Source organism: Phalacrocorax aristotelis, chromosome 16, assembly GCF_949628215.1.
Source record: "Phalacrocorax aristotelis chromosome 16, bGulAri2.1, whole genome shotgun sequence".
NCBI classification, from domain to species: Eukaryota; Metazoa; Chordata; class Aves; order Suliformes; family Phalacrocoracidae; genus Phalacrocorax; species Phalacrocorax aristotelis.
The window spans coordinates 13609083-13631151 of NC_134291.1; the positions used below are offsets into that span (position 1 = coordinate 13609083).

Sequence of the window (22069 nt, forward strand, 5' to 3'; positions counted from 1 at the left end):
CACATCAAAGTACCTTTTTAGCTACTTTCCTCTCCACTGAAACAGGCCACAAGCACAAGCAGCATTTTAGCAATCCCATCCTTGTTGTGCTCCCAGCAACCCTCCTTCTGCTATCCCCATGGTTCAGTCAACATTCAGGAAAAGCACATCTTCATGAGATGCAAGAGGAAAATTAGAAGCTTGTTTACACAACAGTTGCATTACATGAAAATCAGTCCCTCTGAAGTCACTGGCAGAATTGACTGACCTTTCAGGGGATGGCTTCCCCCAGCACCAGGGCAGTCACCTCTGCTCAGAGCTGGTGGTGGAAAAGACTGCTTGCTTGCATTTCCCATCTCCCACCTTTGCTGCTTTGTGGCATTCACAGTCCTATTTTAGGCCACAAAGGCAGATGCTGTTGCAAAGGCAGTGTAAGAAACAGCATTGCTGACCCTCTACTGAGCAGGTGATGGACACTGGGGCCCAGCTTGAGGGTGAAGGATCAGGAAGGTGAGGCATTTTATGCATTTACACCACGCTCAAAAGGCATTCAATGGTGGCAGTCATAAACAGCATCTGGACCTCACCCAGGACATTTCAGCATGTTTCTAGGGAACAAAGCTGCTTCCTGAGACTGCCCTGGACTCCTATATCCCTCACTCCACCATATCACAAAAGAGAAACTTTTTAGTAGCGTACCTCTAGAGAGATGGCTGTGCCAGGGCCTGCATGCACAGGGAGGCTGTCCTGAGGGCAGGCCCACAGCCTTTGGCTGAGCCACCTGATGAGCAGCCATGGGGGGCAGCACCCTTGGCCACCTCCGCAGAGGGACGAAAGGGCAGGAGAAGGCGCCATAGCCCTGCTCTGAGGTGAGGGGTGAAAGGGCAGGAAAAAGTGCTGCAGCCCCGCTCTGAGGTGAGGGGCGAAAGGGCGGGAAAAGGCACCATAGCCCCGCTCTGAGGCGAGGGGTGAAAGGGTGGGAAAAGGCGCCATAGCCCCGCTCTGAGGCGAGGGGCGAAAGGGCGGGAAAAGGTGCCATAGCCCCGCTCTGAGGCGAGGGGCGAAAGGGCGGGAAAAGGTGCCATAGCCCCGCTCTGAGGCGAGGGGCGAAAGGGCGGGAAAAGGCACCATAGCCCCGCTCCGAGGCGAGGGGCGAAAGGGTGGGAAAAAGTGCTGCAGCCCCGCTCTGAGGCGAGGGGCGAAAGGGCGGGAAAAGGCGCCATAGCCCCGCTCTGAGGTGAGGGGCGAAAGGGCGGGAAAAAGTGCTGCAGCCCCGCTCTGAGGCGAGGGGCGAAAGGGCGGGAAAAGGTGCCATAGCCCCGCTCTGAGGTGAGGGGTGAAAGGGTGGGAAAAGGTGCCATAGCCCCGCTCTGAGGCGAGGGGCGAAAGGGCGGGAAAAGGCGCCATAGCCCCAGTCTGAGGCGAGGGGCGAAAGGGCGGGAAAAGGCGCCATAGCCCCGCTCTGAGGCGAGGGGCGAAAGGGCAGGAGAAGGCACCATAGCCCCAGTCTGAGGCGAGGGGCGAAAGGGCGGGAAAAGGCACCATAGCCCTGCTCCAAGGGAAGGGAGGGCAGCAGGGAGGGCGGCACCTGGGGCAAAGCATTCTCCCTAAGCACCCCCAGACCCTCTACCTCATGGCTGCCATGGCTCAGAGGCAAAGCAGCAGGAGAGGGTTGAGACCCTGCAACAGCTGTGAGAGGGCAGGTTCAGCCCTCCCACTCTGGAAATGTGTCTTTGAACAGAGGTTGTAGTGACAGGAATCATAATGAGTTAAGGAATATTCACATCTCAGAAGTTGTGGAACACCCAGCCAAGAAGGGAAGAAACTCACCCCCAGCCATGGCCTCAGCCCTCTTCCCTGATACGTAAGCCCATGCAGCCCTGCAGCTACACCCAGCCAGGCAGTGGAAGATGACCACTTGCACTTACTTCAGCGGTTTACTTCCCATGCCACGGGGAAGACGAACTAAAGGATAAGCTAGTTAAGTGGAGAAAACAATCCCCTTTCCCTGCTATTATCATTGCGGAGCTTGCAACTGCCACCAGAGAAAGCCAGGCCACCTCAGTCTACCCATCTCCACAGGCGCAGCATGAAGAAAAGGCCCTTCCTCGACCAGAAACCACCACCCAGACACACTTGGCTCTGCTTGAGAGGGACCATTTCTACCCAAGCATGAGTTGGAACAAATTAATCAACAGCAGGATGATCTCAAGGGCCATTCTACTGCTACAGCCACCTTTTCACATACATTTTTGCTGACCCTCTTCTAAGTTGCACCTAATCGGGAAAGTTTGTCAAACTCCTCATTATCACCATGTCAGAGGAAAAGGTTGATGCGCTGCATGGAAATAATCCAAGTACTTGGGGCTTGTGGCTGTTAGCAAAGGCATCAAGTTTTCTGCGCCATGGGCTTGTGGCAGCTATTGAAGGAATCTGTCTTCACCTGGCTTACCTCAGGGAATTGGCTACAGCTGCAACACCCCAGCCTTTGCTTGAGAGATCACTAAGTCAACGTGGCTTAGCAAGGACTGTCGAGCTTTAGAAAACTTCCACTGAAGTCTGTCTCATTCTTCAGCCATGCCAATTCACCACCAGATCTCAGCCCTGCTCTTATTAAAGACATCCCAATTCATGAGGCCACAAAGGCAGCGACGTGCTTTGCAGGCTGAACTTAGGACTACAGTCCAGGCATGCATTTATTCTAGCTGCAAATAGATACAAACCATATTCTAAGAAACAGACCAATTAAGCTGTAAAAGCTTTCATTCTCTCGCTAACCAGACATGCCTCAGGCCTTATAACTAAGATGAAAAGTACTTTTCCTTCCAACATTATGTTCTCCTAATAGAATTGTTAGACAAATTCAGCAAATATTCAGTTGCTAAACATCTGAGGAAAGCTTGCATTACTATTGAAAAAACTAAGAAGAGCCCTAGGCCAAGCTTTTCTAGAACTAGGGAATTTTGGCACTAAATACACAACCCTATAAAAGAGCTCAGGTTACAAGAAAGCATTTGACCTAAAACTCAGGCCACTATAAAACAGCATCCCATATTGGATGCCTAATATAGGTATTCAGATGTGGAAAATTTGGGCTGTTCTTTAGTTGTGATCCAAGACTTTCCCCTCTGCAGAGAAACAGGTCCGCAAGGGTTAGGGAACATGCTGCCAGCATAGCTATAAGAAAGGACTTTTTTCAAGCACTGGCAGCCAGTGTTAACAGCAGCTCAGCTCCTGCGGCAAAGGGGCACTTTATGGTGCCAGACCCCAATGAAACTGCATAAAGCAGAAGGGGAGAGCACTGCCAAAGCCTGACTGGCAATAACATTAATAAGGGCCAATGAGCCCTCAGAGTGCTTCCAAGCATTAAGCATTAGCTCTTGGAGACAGCAAGCTTCTATCAGATCCCAGACAAGCAGAGCTCAAGTGAAAAGTAGAGGTAGGCACAAAACTCGAGTTTGGCAGCAGCTGAATTCTCTGATCAGAAACAGGCTATTATTGTTACTATCAGCTGATGGGCAGACTAGGTGTAACAGCGAGGCTCAGAAGGCAATTCCCGAAAGGGAGTGATGCAGAGAGATTTTTTCCCATTACATTCAAAAGCTGCTTACAGACATTCATTGAAGACTCCATCCTTCAAGAACACCTCATCCCATCACTGATTTTACTTGCCAGTGGTTTTCTGACATCCCTGAAAATTCACCCTAGCTCTGAATACTGTGAGCCTTTCCATCCTCTCCTGCTCAGCTCAGAATATAATTGAAAGCACAACAAAAGTTCCACTCTTCCCCTGCTTTGCCCCTTTGCTGTTTCTCCTGCATTTTAGGCATGGCAGCTCTAAAAGGATTCTTAATGCCTTTGCTTACAACAATAAGCCAAGCAGCTTACTCCAGTGAGTCCTTCAGCTGTAGGTTTCAAGTAAGCATTGCTAGGAAAAATCTGCCATTTATTAGCACACATCCTAAACTACTCAGCCCCATTGACAGTCTGGCATGTGCTTTCAGGAAAATAACAAGAAGCCTGGATAAAGTTCCTTTTGTTTTTAAACCTAAATTCACTTTAAGGTGCACAAATTATTAGAGCATTTTTTGTGATTTGTCTAACTCTTTCAGTGGACCTATTGGATTTTTCAAGTTATGTGGGTGAAAAATGGGGAGAACTTGTAAACTGCTTTTGCCCTTTCTGAGGAGGTCTGCCATGCCACTTACCCCGAGGCTGCCAGAAAATGCAATACTCAGAAAAGGCGTTAGAATCAGCTCATCTACGAGGAGCAGAAAGAAGCAGCTGGGTGCACCAGGATGATGCACGTGCACAGGATCAGACCAGCTCAGAAGCTGCTGATTAAACCGTAACTTCCTGCAGATTTGCAGCATCAGTGCCTGGCACAAGAGGTGGAAAACAGCAGGCCACCCTTCTGCTAGCGTCAATCCTGCAGCAATGGAAAAAAGGAAATAATGAAGCTAGCAGAAACAAGAAAATGGAAACTAGTTTGTCAGACCACACTGAGTAGGACAGAAGGCTCTCTAAACCTCAGTAGTAATAAATTAGGTCTCAAAGGAGATACTAATTCTTCTAGAAGGAAAGCTGCCTGAAACATCACCTGAGCAACAGCAACTCTGCAACCATGTTCTCCTGCTGAATAGAAAGTGCCTCCCTAGTGCTCTAGGAAATAAAGGATCCCTCAGCCTTGCTCAGGAAGGTAAAGACAGAGCCCAAAACAAGAGAGCTTCCAAGGAGAGGTTTCCAAAGCATGCCACGGATGACAGCTCAGCACTAGCCTGGGAGGGTTTAGTTCTTTCTCACTGACTCACACCGTGCCACAGGCAAGTTACAGGAGAGAACTAGGAGAATACTCTTTTCTTAGCTGGAAAAGAAGAAAGTAGCATTATGTCAGGGACAAAGGAACCAAAAAGTTTAAAGAGTAACAGAGTGCTCTCCACAGAGTTTCACCAGTTCCAATTCAAAACCCATTGGCTGACGAGTACAGCAGCATTGCCACAACCGCTTCTCCCTCCTGTGTATTATCACCCAAGTTATCTCAGGACAAGCTAGCAGATGACCTTCCGGGGACTATAATCTGAACCAGTGCCCTTTTCTGGCCACACGATGTATGAATAGCAGGACAGTGACACAATCAACTTGCTTGCTACCTGCACCTTCTCCAAATCACCACCTTGCTTAACAAGGCCACTTAATCTCCAGGCGTGCTCTTTGCCTCTACAGCTCAGAGGGGGACAGCTCTGCCTTCTTCAAGGGGTAAGTGGGCATGAGTCTGTGCCAGTGTGAAAGCTGCTGCTGCTGCTGGTGGGAAGAATAGATATGAGAGCAGACAAGGATCACAAAAGGGAATTCAGAGTTTTATTTCCAAAAAAGAGCAATGTAGTGTTGAAACAAAAATCAAGTTCAATTAGTTTTCCTCTGATTTGAATGGCTACAAAAATAGATTCTACCCAAATCCGTAAAGCTAGTTAACAGTACCATAACAAACAAAACCCAAAATTACTCATTCAGATACCACATACAGCAGTCACAGGAATCTAGCATATATTATTTAACTTTTTTTTGAAAAGTAAATTTCTAAAATGCTTCTGTTAAAACTGAAATACCCATACGATTTAAAAAAATTGTACAAAAAATAATTTTAAACCAGTTGGAGGTAACAATGTGCGTTTATTAAAATCCTGCACCAAGGCAGTAACATTTATAATTTAAAACCCAGCCCAGTAGAAAAGGGAAATGTGCAAACATTTAAAAGTTAAGATGTACTCAGAGGCTTGTGGTGCATCAGACCTGGCGATCCACTTCTGTCCTAATGCAAGGCGGGCTCCAAGAGGAGATGTCTCTAGTGAGGCACTAAAAGGGGAGGCAGAGGCAGGCACGCATATGCATGCGGGCTGCAGCTCACTAGCCTGCGCTGCAGGGAGCAGTGGTGCCCTCTCCCCGGGGACGGTTTGCCCAATCAGTAGTGTTATGGCACTCAATCCGATGCCAGAAAGTCCTTGATGAATTCTGGTCAATCTGCTTTGGGATAAAAGTATGCAAAAGCCATTTTAGAAAACAGAAGTTGGAAGCTAACGAGAGCTAATGAGTTGATATAATGCTATGTGAAATGCATATCATTGCATCAGCTACAAGAATTTACACAGGACCCAAAGCTCTAGCAAGGCACATCTCCCCACACATACACTAGATACGAGCGTATTTTGATAGACAATGTATAAAACTATAAAATACAGTAACCTCCCTCCCCCTGTTTTCTGCCCAAGGGTTTTCAGAGTTAATGCAGACTTGCATGTTGCTGTGGTCACTACTCAAACCCTTCAAGCACAGAGGAAGGGAAGAGGGCAAAGAGGGATTCCATGCATCATGTTAATGCTCGGTAAAGGCACCCATTTATTTGGGAGTCCTTAGTAAGTCTTGTCAGAGTATTGCTGTGAGCTCTGGCTACCTCTCCAGTTTGCTTTACAGTAAAGTTGAGTGTCAGGCAGGAGCCTTTAAAGCATTTTTATCTCCTCCTCTAATGCTGATGCAGCATATTTACTCATGTGGCACACAAGGTGCTGAACAGTGCTAGCACCTCACACAGTCAGCAGATTCCCATCCTGAAAATTCAGGCCAGAGTTCTGCACTATCACAAACCATTTATAAAAGCTAAATTTCATCAACAAACTTCATTCTACTTCCTGCTTCCTTTGGCTACTTCACCAGGCCTGAAATATCCTTAGCCTCACCTACCTCCTCCATTACTTAGTCCATGTCCTAATGGACTTCTTGCCAAATTTCTTTCTGCATAGCTCCTGCAATGACACAAGGAAAGGTTCATTATTGCAATGCAGTATCATCCCATCCACTCCCAGCTGCTGACCGAATACCAGGATTAGGTAGTGTCCAGAGGCAGTGCACAGAGCAGAGCGTGTCAGGCAGTCACTTATCCTTACACACCAGCAGTTACCAATCCCACCAAGCCTCCTGCATCCGTTGCAAACAGTATTCCTTTGTCTACACTTCCGTAGCCCCTGTCACCTGAACATCAGTGTTCTAGGGAGACAAGATAAAGCCCCGCACCCGTGGTGGTAGCTTAGCTTTATTGTATAGACAGAATGGGAGCAGAGATACTGAACATGTCCAAGTGACAGTGACAAGCCAGGATTAAAACTCCAGAGTCCCATCCTCGACCGACTAAGCCCATGTGGCCTGCCCTTAGATCAGTATGGGTTGACACGAATAGAAACCTGTATGCGAATACTCAGAGTCCTGTTCCTTTGGGATGTGGGAATGTGATCTCTCCTGCTTTTCGGAGAGAAAGAGACAAAGCATTATTCATAAAAAACGTCAAGGGACAACATGTGAAAGAGAACCTGCCTCTCTCTTACTACTTCCCTTTGGTAGTTTGTGGAACACGTACATGACCAGATTCCAGCACAAGGATCCCTGCCATCAGGTTGGGCATTCCCCTGCTTACAACTAGAAATGCCCTCCCTCACCAGCCCCACCCACTAGGAACAGAAGTTGGTTGATACTCACCCTCTGCCCCCCTCCAGAGTACTCTGGATCTCCTTCAGGACTTCTGGAAAGCAGAGGGTTAAAGCAGTGAGCCAAACCAGTGGAGATCTGCTTTCAGGCAGCAGCCTAGCCACATTCCACACCCCTGCTGAACAGCCTTTAAAACCTGCCTCCCTCAACACAGAGGTCAGACCTTGTAACAACATTGCCCCTTCAACAGTACCAGGTTTCTACTGAACAGGCTGGCATAAAGGACTGAAGCAGCCATTTGCCAGAGGAAACGCTGCCAGTCCCAGTGTACCGGAGTCCCAAAGGAACAGCCTGTTCCAGTTGTCATTTTACAAAAGTCCTATTGGAAAGTAAAGATCCTTCTCTTATCACAGCAGTGAATGCAGCTATGTGGAGCAACACCTGCCTGAGGGCATGACTACCTGTCCGACCCCTCACTTCTACCAGTTCATGAAAATCCAGTATTTCTGCCAGTCCTGTGTAACTGCAGATCCCTTGGAACTGAGTACTGGAACCCACAAAATTCCCAGCAGCTTTCTTCTTTCCCACCCAGAAAGGCACCTGCCCCGTCAGTAGCAAGACTTCATCTCACTCACTTTCGTCATTGAGCAAGGCATGTTCCATCAGCCTCCCAGACTTCCTTTCTACAAAAAAGAGTAGGAAAAGTGCTTTTACCTCACGATATTTTTCCCTTTTCATGAAATATGTGACATTGGAAACCTACAATAGAACTGGATTTTTTTCCCCATGTTAAGTACCTTTTGACTTTACTGGATGCTTTGCAACTAATCCTTAAAGCCTCTCACATGCTGAGCTGTATTTTCCAGCAATACTAGTTTGGCTAACAGAAGATCTCATCTGCCATTTCAGACCTTATCTTTCCACAGCCTCTTCCTCCCAACAGAAACTACGTTGTACCCTCTTCAAGGCAATCTTGCCACATGCAACTTACTTCAGAGCTAGCAACTACTGTCCAGGCAAGTCATAGTGTTTCCCTCATGTCCCTCCTTACTTTTCCCTTTCTTAGGTAGAAAATATCAACTGTAGCAATAGGAAAGATGGTTCAGGTTTGCACCTCACCATGCTACATTTAGTACAACTATTTTTTGCTTACCATCTTCTCCGCAGTCACCCAAACTTCTTCCTGATCCCCTAGAAGAGGGGGCAGAAAACAATCACTGACTCTGAGGCATAGGGGGGGACAGAGAATTCACATATACTCCTGGCAGCTACAAGAAGCTCCCTCCCGCACATGCTAACTAAACGGTTTGTTCAGCAAGAATATAGGAAGGGCTTCATCACATGCTGGTGATGCAGAAGTCTGCAGGCACCAGAGCGCATTTCTAAACTTTTGGAATAAAATCCCTATAGGATGTCCACGAGTGTCAGATCTATGACTATTTGCTGATGTTCCAAGAAGAGAGGAGGAACATGGGATTTCCCTTCACAGAGCAACAGTTCAGCCTCATCAGTAACACACAGCTCCCAAAGTGTGCAAGAGTAAGGTGTCTGTCAGACACATCATGAGGGAACAAGTAAAGCGAGCCAGAGCTTATAATTTATGACTACCTTAGGGATACCAATTCCGATGCTTCACTTTGTCCCACCAGCTGTTCTGCAAGTAGGAGAACCATCAGGGAGAAGGTTACACTCCCTCATGCCCATCATCAAGGAATGTTGTTAACAAAGACCTCAAAGTCGTTTTTTTTTTTTTTCCCCCTAAGATGACATTCTCTATGAAACACAAAACTTTGTTGGAAACAGTCGAGTAGATCTCACTACTCAGACACGGTCAGCGTGCAGGAGTTTTACAGCTTTTACCTGGATTTTCTTGCAGCATTCTCCATGCCAGGCTTGCTGTGCACGTGATTGTTGCTTGTGACTTCTGGCATGTCCACAATGCACCGGGGCCCCACTAACCATTTGGTAGAAAGGGAAAACCTCTCAAACTCCGACGGTGAGATCAGATAGAAACCTACAGATGATTGGGAGTTTATAAGCAATTCTCAAGTCCAAGAATACAGTTCCAGAACTAGAGATGATCCAAAATAGAACAACTCTAAGCACCCTCTATGTTTGGCAGAAAGGGCTTGCATTTCCTCCTATGTAAACTAGGAGGAATCACTGAGTAAGATATTACCCCAATTTCCCAAGGATTGCTTAGCCTAGAGACTGGGCAATTTAAGATTATCCTGACAGGTAATTGTATTGTCCTGTGCTGACACTTATGAAAAGCAGCATTTAAAGATGTAAAAACTGAACTGCAAAGCAGCTATCTGCCTTCAGCAGCCATACGATGCTGGATCCTGGTTTTGCAATTTGAGTGTTGACCCACAGGCATGTATAGGAGGCACAATGCAGCCACTTCCCCAGTGCCTGCTGCTTAGAGAGCCATTCTCTTGACTCCAGACAAGAGGAGCATGGCCAGATGGCACATCCAACCTGTTAGCTGAAAACCACTGTATTCATTAACAATAATGGAATAAACTCACTTCTGCTAATTCACATGTCAGTACCTGTTGGCAACTGCTTCTGGCCAGAAACATGTAAAGGACATATTTATGTAATACTCACATGTATACACAGCCGGCTCTAAACACTAAGCCCTAAAATCCCTCCCTCTTCCTTCGTCTCAAACACACAACAGAGGTAGGTGCCTCGGGAGAAGCACACCTTACCTTGGCCATATTTGGTGAAGACACAGGATGCAATGCCACTCACATCCTCTTTGCGGATACAGGGGTAGCGGATCTGTAACTTGAGGAACGGCAGTGAAATGATCTGAATGTCTCCCAGGTTAGTCAGGACAGCCAGGTCATTTTCACTGTAATCGTCAGTCTTGCAGCTGCCAAAGTTCGCAACCGTCACCTTTCGTACCCTACAGCCTTCCATGGCCGTCAGCTTGAGCTTCAGTTTGGAGCTAACCTTGGGTAACGTGAATACCTGTCAACAGAAACAAGACACTGACATCTCTTTCCTGCACAAGGGCAGCAGCCGTGCCCCAGGACACCTGCTGCTCCCTCCTTTAACAGTGTTTTCATTCACAGTGAATGCACACAGGTGTAATCTGAGTCAGCCTTGCCCCTGCTCATGGGACAAGGCAGCATCGGCCACAGTCAGCATCAGAATCTGGTTCTGTTCTGACACCAAGCGATTTTACCCTTCAGACTGCAAGCTGCATTTCTTCCCTAGTTCTTTCAAACCCCTTCCATATTTGGCTATAAATTATCACAGAAAGAGAACAGGGTTTACACTAACTGTGTCCTCTTCACATTAAAAAGCCCAGGCCAGCCTAGAGCAAGCTACTTCATCTTCTCTTCTACGCTGTCTAGTTAGTGTGCAAAACAGGAAGCTTTTTAGTTGCTTCATAGAAATGCCTACCAATTCCAGCTTCTGTACTAACCACAGCAAAAGCTCTTTCTCAAAATCAGAAGCAGCCTTGTCCAAAGAGTATAATGTAATATACAAACAAAATTCCGACATTCAGCATGTGCATCACAATGCTGAATACCCAATTTGTCAGCATACACCTGATTTATGGGCTGCATCAAACAGAAATGCTGTCCCAGGGATGCTATTTGTGTACAGAAGAATAAGCACTCCCAAGAGTGGTCTTTCCACCAAGTACTGCTCAGCGCTTTAGCAGATTTTACGTACAGTCCATATGCACCTCCTGGGTGAGGCTTACCTTAAGTTGCTCTTCAGACACCACCAACAGTTGATGGCTGCCTTGCATATCAGGACTCTTCGAAAGGTCATGCGCTACTTCTAGAGGTTCTGGGAGGGGAGTGCTGTGTCCATCCAAGACAAGTATGCCCACAACAGGAGCCCTGTGCATCAGCTGAATCTCTTTGGCTAGACAAGCAAGATAAGGAGGAAAATCAACAAACAAAAACCAAACAGGAGTCTAGTCAGAGACACTGTGTTACAACCCACTCATGTCCTCTCAGAGCTGGAGACCTACACGGTGTGGCTATAGAAACCCTGCCTAAAAAGATTTAGTAGTTAAAGGGCATTTGCACTGAACTGGGTCTTGTTAAAGAGGAACTACTGTTACATAAAGATAGCAGGTCCAGCTGTCAGAATAAGGTACATATGCACTGAAGCTTGATGGTAAACTTCAGTGACAGCTGATGCAAATTCACATCTCTGAACTCAGCAGGAAATGAGGCTAAGGCACATAAGGCAGTGCTGGAGCTCACTTACTCTTCAGCTCAGTCGCTGCAGTCAGCATTGCTTAGTTCAGACGCTGCTACGTTTAGCTCCACTCTCAATTAGTGCTGTTTATCAGTGAGCTACCTTGCTTTTCTGCATGTAACTCTTGGTTCTATGAGTAATAGCTCAGGTCCATTAGGACCTTGCTTTCACAAGGCGTACTTACCCTGCTCTGCCCTGACAGGCTCATCCATCCTCCTCTCTGCTGGAGGAACACGTAAACAGAAGGCGTAGACTGTACCTCCATTGGTGCCTGCCCACAAGGATGGGCAGTGACGAGAGCCTGGAGCAACAAGAAGGCTCATGAGCAGGGCACCATCTGTGACATCCTTGGATAACTGCTTTCCACTAGCTATACACATCCTCCCTCTGTTTACATCCTAAATATCTTTATATTAGGGCAGAATGGCCAGGGAAACAACAGGCGCTTAGCACTTCTTTTCCCAGTACGTATCCATCAGCAACCCTGATGAAGGATGTGGCACACAAGTAAAAAGAGAGTGCTGTTTTCATGAGACACGACAACTGCTGCTTCCAGTTGTCACATATTTATATTACATATGAGCAGAGTAAACTTGTGTGTGATATCAGCTGGGGCTCTGATGCACAACCAGCCACCACCCTCACCAAAATTATAAAGCTCTGCTGGGGCAGGGGTGAACTTTAGAGTAATAAGACAAGGAAAAGCTTATACTAAGAAGTCAGAAATCATTCCAGCACATTTGAAAAGCACACATAAAGGCTGCATCCAAAGACGAACTACTGCTTGCCTTGGATTAGCCAGCAGCCAGAATGGCTAAATAACAATTCTGCATGACAACATATGCTCTTGTTCTATATTAGTTTTTCAGCACAGCACAAAGTAGGACACAGGAGGTGCCAAATTTTCCTGGCAGTAAATCCTAATACATTCTTTGGCAGAAGGAGGAAAAACCCATTTGGAAGAAAGGAGAGATGCTTTTTCTACTCACTGTCTCTCAAGAAGGTATCAGCAAAATACAAGGTGCGCACAAAGCCAGTGAAAGAATCTTCTGCAGACCGGGCTTCAATCTTCCGCTGGACTGGCGCCAGTTCCATTTCCTGCAATGTGTCTTGGTCAAATTTGGCATTTGCTTCTTGCACCTTCAAAGATGAGGAGACATTTTGTCAGTCAGGCAAAGACATGGCGGGGGGGGAGGGGGAGAGAGATAGCAAGAGTGGCAGCAACAGAAAGGGAAAGCACCCTCATACCAGGGAAGAAGCATATTCTGCATCACATGTTCAACTACAGGCAGTATGTTTTCTCTAGAAACGTGACTATTTTATCTAACAGATAGCAGCAACAGAAGCTGACATTTTTGCCCTTCTACTGGTAGCTACTGATACCACAGAGGACTCCAGACTGCCTCCTGCTCTACGCAGTCTAATCAGAACTCTGCGTGCTCCAAGCTGTAAATAGACAGGACCCTAAGAAGGGTGAACCCCTCACCTCTGAGGCATTTCCACTACCTCCTCGTCGCTTCCTACTGGACACCCGGCTTCTTCTGATCCGCCTGAACGATTGACGGAGGGACTTCTTCAAGGATTTCACCCGAGACAGTGGGCCTTCTAAGGCCAACTGGTCACTGGGATGCAGCGTACACCTGAAAGAGACAGACAGTAGGCACGTGGTCACTGGGAGGCAATCACTCCCAAGAGTCCAACAGGACACACACAAATGTCAGAACATGCTTATATACTCTTGAAGATCTTCAAGGACAGAGTCCAGTGAGGCAGGGCTTCTTGCTACATTGACTGCTCTTGAGAAATTGCCTATCACGACTTGCTTTGTTAGCAATTCCAGGCCACCTTTGACAGGGGATTATCACAGACCTCCTAGAAAGACGACACTTACTTGACAAAGACCAGTCGTTTCTGCTGGTGGTCAAAAAGCCCAAAACCATGACTGGTACCAAAAGCCACAAGCTTCCATTCAGAGTGAACGGCCAATGAGGTGACCACAGCTGGTGGCTGACACTGGACAAGGACAAACGGCTGGAAACCAGCTTCAAATCGAACAGGTCCATCTCGAGTCTTTAGTTTCTCATGACCTTTCCATCGATAGCCCTCTTGGTCCTGCAGGAGATCTGCTTCAGCATGGTCCACAACATGTTCTGCATCTTCGTCATTCAATTCCATCACCAGTACCTGAAAGGGAGAGGACAAACTTTGCTACAGCTCTTACAATTCAAGCAGTCCTCCAAGCTGCAGGCCTTCCCAGCAGCTCCAAAACTACAACATCTCTCAGGGCATTAGATAAAGTCTAAAATACAGATTAGGAAAAGCAAAGAAGTATGAAGCAACATTTCCAGCAACTGGATCAATTCACCACTACAGAAATGAGTATTTCCAATTTTAACACATCTCCAAGTTGCGCTGTGGCAACCTGCACTAAAAGCAAGGTTTACAATGACTGTTTAGATTTCAGTACCTGCCCTGCTGTACCCGCTACAGCCAAGTACCCGCTGTATTTACACAGGTAGATCTTCTGGATCCCAAGTCTAGGATCATCACTATAAGGGTCGAAGGTACCAACCTAGGCGAGAAAATACACAGTGGCTGATCTTTGCATGAGCATTAACTAGGACAAGAACCAAAACTCCTCAGGTTGCAGAAAGCTGCTCCAAGCAATAGCTATCTCACCTTGCGAAGTGGAGGCCATTCGTCCTCACCCAGGGTGTTCATATTGTCATTGGGATCAGCATCTGTGAGAAATACTCTCACTGTGCTTAGCTTATAGAGGAGATGTAAGCAGACACCAGACGCATCCCAAAACCGCACAGTGCCATCTTCATGCCTGTGTGGGGGAGGGTTACAGAAACACACATCATACAGGGGAACAGCAAGTCACCCATATGAGGATGATAAAGCACAGAGGGGAAAAAACAGAACCAACGATTAAACCACACTGTTTATAAAGCCCTGAGCTGTGGCAATGCAGAGCTTAAAGAGAAATATTTTTAGGATTTTTTTAGTTAGTTTTTTTCTGCGTTTTGTTTTCAGTTGGGTTTAGGTTGGTTTTTTTTTAATCGAGTTTGTTCTTGATTATCTGACACCAATGTACAATCTAAGATTACTCCAAAAAGCACTGGAAAGGACAAAAGCTTACCATATAGAAGGAACAACTCATCCTGACAAAAATACTAATACTGGGCGGGAGGGAAAGAACTCAAGCTTTAATCTTAGTTCTCCAGGTTAAAATTAGCCACATTCTTCCAACATAAGGGGGTAAGGACCTCTAACAACATGCTGCATCAAGAATGAAGTCTGAAGAACGGCCCACTGAAATTCTTAAAAGTGCTTTGAAATGAAAATGATACATTTTTATGTGATGAGACAATATCTTGCTAGCTACTTCCACCGCTTAGCTAGATCTGTTCAGGCTTATCAGATAGGAGGCCAAGCTAACCTCTTTTTTGAGATCCAGAACATTGTAAGTGGGGGGGGGGGAATGCTTCAAAACCTGCAAGATTAAGCTCCACTTTTAAACTGCTCCCTTTGAACCAGCCTGGATTACGGCCAGCACTTCTACACTGATGTTTGTGGGGGAACGGATAACAAGTCAGAAATAATAATACAAGTAAGCCAGCTTTATAGGTTATCTGTGGACATCACGACCTGTTTGCTCAGAAGTAGCATAATCAGGTAGCTTTACAAAGCCCAGCTTTGAGAAGTTGTACTGTAAAGTTGCAGCTTTCTCCCTACAAGACAAGCACACTCTTATCTCTCGGGAAAGCCTCAGTAAGTTCAAAAGGAAGAACAGAAACTGGAAAGGGCTCCTTGGTTGTTACTAGTTAAGTACATACCCTGTTAGAAGCAAGTCCCTCTGCGGAGGATCTGGAGCTATGTTGGTGCCACCATCAATCGGCCACGGCTACAAATACATTAAGGGAAGACTGTGACTTCCTAGGCAGTGACAGTGTGAAGAGAATATGCAGTCAGCAGGAGAGCATGAACTTCAGTGCAAGTGGCAGTGAAACAGTCCATGCTGTTAGCTTTTGTTTGGATTAGATGTTCCTGTTCTGACACCAGCTGTGCTTTTTAGACGATATTCTACACACTTCCTCAAGAAGCTGGGCCGAAAGCTTCACGCTTCTAAACAAGTTTGTTACCACTGACAGCTGGGAACACTCAGACTTTCCTTCTAGCTTGTCAAAGCCTGAAAAAAATATCACATTTTAATCCCCCAGTGTGAGTAACTGTAGTTGTGGTGCTCTGGGAAAAAGCCTTTCTCGACCCTATGAAGAGGCAGGACGACGTCTGTCGGGACTCATCCCTCCACACACAGTCAGCAGTACAGACCACCCACACTCCGAGCAGTCACGCTGCTCTTAAATGCATGGGAACGTGTGTACATTTAAAGCTGCCATACCATATTCGAGTAGTGAATGTTCTGCTTGCTCCCAGCACTGATAATCCTCTCCCACAGTTTCAGTGGGATGTTGGAGACATGGTGTGAGCAGGTGATGGCTGAGCAATGGAGAGAAGCCAGGTATGGAGGATGGACTGCCGGCCAGCCTGCAGTTTTCAAGTCTATAACTACCAGCTCTTCTTCTGCCAGCACCACCATAGCAGAAGGGTCATCAAACTCTGCAGAAACAAGATTCATTGAGGCTGACAAAAATGACCATCCAAGGTTAACAGAAACAAGCTTCCTTCCTGGAAGGCTTATTTGAAAACTCTTATCACAGAGCTCTACACAAATATTTTTTTTGGCAAAAGCTCTAAATGCTTCTGTGTTAACCGGGCCTACTGAGGCGCTAATATTAATAGATTTCAAGATGCTAACAGATCTACTGCAAGTTCATGCTTCTTTATACCACTCCTGGAACTGTCACAGAGTGACTTTTTATATATTCCACTGCAGAATAAAAAAATTTGTTAACAACATACTTGGCTAAATAACACAAGTTCATATTCACCACTGTACAGCCAGAACTCAAAGGACTTTACCTACAGCTAATTAGCAGCATGGGGTGGGCAGACACACGTACAGCCCAGCAGTGACCCGTTTAGTACTGTGTTAGGACCACAGTTCATCTAGGCTAAGCTGCTTAAAAACAGTAATGCCTTGGGTTCTGCAGCATGCTTCTCTGCTTGAACTGACAAGTAGTTACAATTCAGCTCTCTTCATTTTCCCCACTTCTCACAGGTTGTGATACATCCTCTGGACTTTCTTTTTTAAGGAGAGTGTACATCATCTAATATATACTCATATGTATATTAGACAAGATTACAAACACAGGAAATCTGTTAATGTAACTTTACTGATGACACCCGACACAATCAAGAACTTAAGATTTTTTCATTGTAACTATAATTAAAGTGAAAAAGGTTTAGTCCACAAGGACATTACTGCAGTAACGTTTGAGAGACAGCCACAATAGCATCTGGTGGGGAAACCCAAAACCACAAATCAGTTCACACCAACAACGATTAGCACAGCTACAGAAACTGAAGTGACTGCATAGCTGTAATGTGTCACACTGCAGGGGGTTGTGAATGCCTGTGGGCCACAAGCAAACTAGCAGCTTTTCACTGACCTTCCCTGCTAACCTGTGCTTTTACTTCCCTGCTTTAGTCCTTTGATTACCTGGAATATACTTGCAAGAAGGCACGTCTATAAGCAAGCACATACCAACGCTGTTCACTCAGCAAAATTAACTTTGAGTAACTAATACCTGGCACCACCCTAGTTGGACACCCCAAGTTTCACTTCTGACTAGCCAGAGCCATAACACACAACTAATCACTTCAGCTTCTTCATGAAAAAACGTTTTACATTCAGTTTTACTTTGCTTTCTTACGTGCCATCATTTGCAGTTACCCACAGGACTCTGAATAGAACAAATATCATCATACCCGTACTACATCGCGCATGGTCAGCCCTGCACTCTGCCAACATTAACGAAATACACTCTCTTTTAACAATAATCTTTTCCCTGCAAAGGCACACATCTGAGCTCATTGCTTATGGCAAGAATCTATTTTAAGTTGCTGAAGTAGCAAGCGTACTAGAATTTGTCATGGCTGCCATACACTCATCCACCTGCTAATTTAAAAAAGAAAAAAAAAAACACCAAACCAACCCAGCCAGGAAGGGCTAGCCTTTTGAAAATTGTTTCCACAGCATATTCAGGATAGTGGAAAGTCAACAGCTACCACCATGCCGCGATGCATAAGCTTTGTGCTTATTAAATTAAGTGCCTTTGGTATACAATTAATACCTTCGTATTGCCATTACAGGGAAGACTGCTTAAGGGCAAACAAGGCAAGCTACGTAGATCCACTAAGCTTAGGCAATCAGCCACAAGGAAGCTTGTCAACCGCAGAAACCTCATTTTATTGTAAAAAAAACTTCCTCATCTAAGCGCAACAGCTTCAGCTTCCTGAAGCAGCTCCTGTCTGTACCCACTAGAAGTCACGTTAACTAGATAATTCACTCCTTGGGAAGTATAAATATAAAGCCTGATAAATTCAGTTACTTCATCCTAAAGGACTTCTAATCATATCCAGGAATTTAACTTTAGTCAATCTCTTACATAAAAACCCTCAGATTTCTTTCATCTTTAAGACTTTTTTTTGTTCCATCATCTAGAATCTCAGCTCTGATAAATGCATAGGAAGTAAAAGGGTCCAGTTTCTTTAATGATAGAAGCTAAACAGTATGCCAAGTTTAATGGCATTGTTAAGCTTGAAGGTTTAGTCCTATAGGTTCTGCACATTTGGAGGATGCTTATAAAAGGCAGTGTTGTGTTGGCAAAAATCAAAACCAAACATATACAGGCACTTCATCTCAGTTACATTCTGCCTATTTCTAGTACTGGGTTTTCAGTGACTTGAGAGGGTCTTGAAGGTCTGGGGAGAATCCAAAAGCTGTTTCTTTACGCCTGCTTTCCCAAGACACTCCTCCCCTGGATCTGTGGTCTGCTTTGTACAATAGGCCAACCTGCATCTACATATTTGAATGCCCATGCCTGCACAGTGTAGCTGGGAGCTGCCACCACCACCAGCAGTACACAAGACAAATAGGTTTGGAAACTAGCCCATTAGGCAAACCAGAAATTAGAAAGCCTGAGAAGATTCAGTAACAGAAGATTTGCCTACAAACTCCTGAAAAGCATCTAGACTTCTGCGATTTGGTCTGACCCAACTTCCCGTACTGCACATTTGCAGAGTCTGAAATAGCATTTTATACTCAGTTACTTCAAGTTAACCAGAAGCATTAGACAAAGAGTTCCTGGAGAAAATCCTTTACAATTCCATGAAAAGAAAGAATATGATGGCTACTGAGGAACTAAGGGCAACAAAGCTCTTCAACAGAAGCAGGAATCCGACAGGCTCTGCGCAAGCCGTGGAATGAGTGGTATTCAGTTTTAGAACTGTTTACACTCATGTTCACCAGCAGTAAGTAAATGAAGTTCTCCATATACTGACCCTTGGTTTATGCACCCTTTGCTGATTTATTACCCAGAGTCCTATTCATTAATCCAGGTAGTAATTAAAAGAAACAGTGTCTCAGTGGGAGTAAATTCTGGTTTTAATTATTGCCTCCTTTGAAGTGCTATTTCCAAACAACAATATTCAGAGCCTCATTTCATGACCTGGTTGTGTCCAGTGTCCAACTTACACAGACACGAGCCTAAGAGATCTTTTCTCATTAATGGAGTGGTTAATTTTTTGAGGAATGTATGGAATTTATAACCAGCCCATTCTTTATACCAGTATTTTACACTTCACTTTTAAATGGCAAATCTCTTTTACGGTTGGACTCAATCTTAAGGGTCTTTTCCAACCTAAATGATTCTATGATTCTCTGTTAATGTCTCAGAAAACCTCCAAACAACTGATCTCCTTATCACATTTCATATGTTCGTTACACCGGGCAGATTTCCACATGTGACACAGCTATTCTAACTCCTCAGTAATGCCCTTTCATCACATACCTGCAGTAGGCTCTGAGCTGAAGATTATAAAGAAGTCTATCACCCGTGATGTGAAGTCGAAGGCTGTTTGCTGACTGCCATGGACAACAGAGATACTGTGTCGGTCACCATAGCTAGCCCGGGGCATCCCTCCTTGGAATATAATGTAAGGAACCCTTAAGAGAAAGGCATGGTTAGAGTGGTGTATACTGAAGTGAGGAATAAGCAAAATTTCAAAGACATGAGGCAAGTCAAACTTTGATAAAAAAAAAAAAAACAAACTTATAACATTACTCTAGAGGGCCTTTATGGTGTCATGAACTGCACCCTTTATAATGCCTTTAAACAGGTGAGAGTGAAGGAATACACCATGAACTTACCCATTTTTTGTTGTCTGCCAGTAGATCTTGGAGATGGCCTTGCAAGGAAAAGGACCTAAGAAAACAGAATTATTTGCTATAACTCGAGAAGAGCATCTTTACGTTAAGAAGTTCCTTATCCTGTTTCACCTAGGTCACCTTGGCCTCCAACTCAAGGGAGCCACCTGAATTAGTAGGCACAGCCACCACCTCCCCAGACCAAGCCACATCAGACAAGTCTTCTGGGGCACACTGACCACAGCACTCCTCAGCAAAACAAGGCTTAGACTTAGGGGAAGTTCTGAACCACGATGCCGATGGCTAACAGGGAGTGGAAGTGCTGTTGTAGGAGCTGATTAACTAGAAAGGATTGTTAAAGACATAGGCATTCCTGAAACTAATGTAGAGGTGATAGAGCTTTAGAAGCTTCTATAGGCTTGAAAGATGAGGTCATCCCCATTTGATGGGTTTCAGCAAATCAGAGGCATCATTTCATCACTGCTCAGGTCAACAAAAAGTACTCTTAGCTCACTATTAATTACAGAAGATCCAAGCAACTCCTGCTGAACAGGACACGAACTAAAACAAAGAGCTGAATCACCAACACCCTTCTGAAAAAGGGACACTAATTTCTTCAACACATTTGCTCTCCATGTTCAGGACAGACCTCAACTTTGTAAAGGAGTATAAAATCCAAGAAAAAAAGCTGGACTGAAATCCCTTAGTGTAGGCTCACAACCCATTCAAAAGACAGCTCTGCATTTTGCCATTAGGATTAAACACTGGGGAGAACACGACTTAAATATCCCACACAAGCTCAGAATGAGTTTGCGTTTAGATGAATATGCAACAATTAAACCTCACTTACTGACCATAAGGCACAAGGGTTTCCAGAGGCTCGGGCTGCCTGTTGTCACTGGATACTGGCCACTGGGTGTAACTTCCATCATAGTGACAACTAATGAATTTACTGCCGTCCCTCTGCCAGTAGAGGTTCTCCAGTTGCTGAAGAGGAAGACACACAATGACTGCTCTCCAGACAGCTGTCACCCCTCCAAAAGCAATGCATTCATACTAAAAAAGGAAGTTTTGCCAGGCTCTCCCTTCACCTACTTGTCTTCAGAGTGGCCTGAGAGGAGAGAGCCCTTCCTCCCCTGCTGAACTGATTTTGGATTGAATTAATACCTGGCTTCCCAGGAAATGGTGTGTCGCTTTGTTATTCTGCAGGTCCCAGAGGACAATCAAGCCCCTGCTGTACCCAATCAGGATCTGGTCAGGGTTCTTAGGATGCTCCCGAAGGGCTTCCACCAATTCACATGATCGCCTGTTACAGTACTCTTCTGGTACCCTACAGAGGCAGAAGGAAAAAAACAAGAAAAGTTTATTCCAGGTACAACCCACTATGACTGTAATAACGGTTAAGGTGTAAGAATGAGAAATGAAGCAACAAAAAGTTCAAACAGATGAGAAAAAATATGATCTTTTCGCAAATCCTTCAAGCAGCAGCAAAGTCTTACATAAGACATCACACCAGGCCTGCCACATTTTCTTCAGGGAAAACCCAAGGTTTACAATGAATTCCAGGCCTGGATCCCAGGGTGTAAAGACAGTCTGAATCACCCACCCTATTCTCTTGTGACCCTTACACAATAAACGTGACATGGAAACATCAGTAGGAAGCAACAACGACATGAAGCAGGACAGTTTTCAGCAGCACTTGAGTCTCCAGATTGACAAAACCCTCAGTAGGACAAAGCAGTGGCAGAAGTTCTGTCAATGGTCAAAAAACATAAATGGGTAATTACAGCTAAGCGCAATGCTTTCTGCAAAAGCAAACGCAAGGGACAGGAAGCAAGGTTTGCAGATTTACTCCCAAGCGCCTCCCGTACAGCTCTGCCTGCATGCTACACCGCCACAGCGACAGCACTGGGCTGACCAGGACAGAAACCGTTACTTAGCACCTACCAGGACCAAAAGCTACTTTCACAGGAGTCATGCAGATTTGGACAATGCTTAACACAACAGTGAGGCCCCGATACATAATCCAGGGTGGTATTTTAA

The 22069-nt window shown here is 45.4% G+C and overlaps 1 protein-coding gene across 6 annotated transcripts in view; it reads right to left on the reverse strand.

Moving 5' to 3' along the window:
- Positions 1–5315: 5315 nt before the first annotated feature.
- Positions 5316–22069, reverse strand: part of LLGL2 (LLGL scribble cell polarity complex component 2) — a 34463-nt gene continuing 17709 nt past the window's right edge. For 4 of the 6 annotated variants that reach the window (XM_075111530.1, XM_075111526.1, XM_075111529.1 and 1 more), the window contains 20 exons: positions 21194–21356; positions 20881–21013; positions 20030–20084; positions 19671–19825; positions 16097–16314; positions 15531–15598; positions 14368–14521; positions 14156–14260; positions 13580–13872; positions 13175–13328; positions 12678–12828; positions 11873–11989; positions 11180–11346; positions 10170–10434; positions 9313–9466; positions 8606–8643; positions 8088–8135; positions 7504–7546; positions 6715–6776; positions 5316–6000 (listed from right to left, as the gene is read on the reverse strand). In XM_075111530.1, coding sequence (XP_074967631.1) covers positions 5993–6000; positions 6715–6776; positions 7504–7546; positions 8088–8135; positions 8606–8643; positions 9313–9466; positions 10170–10434; positions 11180–11346; positions 11873–11989; positions 12678–12828; positions 13175–13328; positions 13580–13872; positions 14156–14260; positions 14368–14521; positions 15531–15598; positions 16097–16314; positions 19671–19825; positions 20030–20084; positions 20881–21013; positions 21194–21356 — 2551 coding nt within the window. In that variant the 3' untranslated portion in view covers positions 5316–5992. Of the gene's footprint in view, positions 6001–6714; positions 6777–7211; positions 7267–7503; positions 7547–8087; positions 8136–8605; positions 8644–9312; positions 9467–10169; positions 10435–11179; positions 11347–11872; positions 11990–12677; positions 12829–13174; positions 13329–13579; positions 13873–14155; positions 14261–14367; positions 14522–15530; positions 15599–16096; positions 16315–19670; positions 19826–20029; positions 20085–20880; positions 21014–21193; positions 21357–22069 lie in introns of those variants that run through there. The other 2 variants (XM_075111528.1, XM_075111531.1) reach the window with 2 other exon arrangements.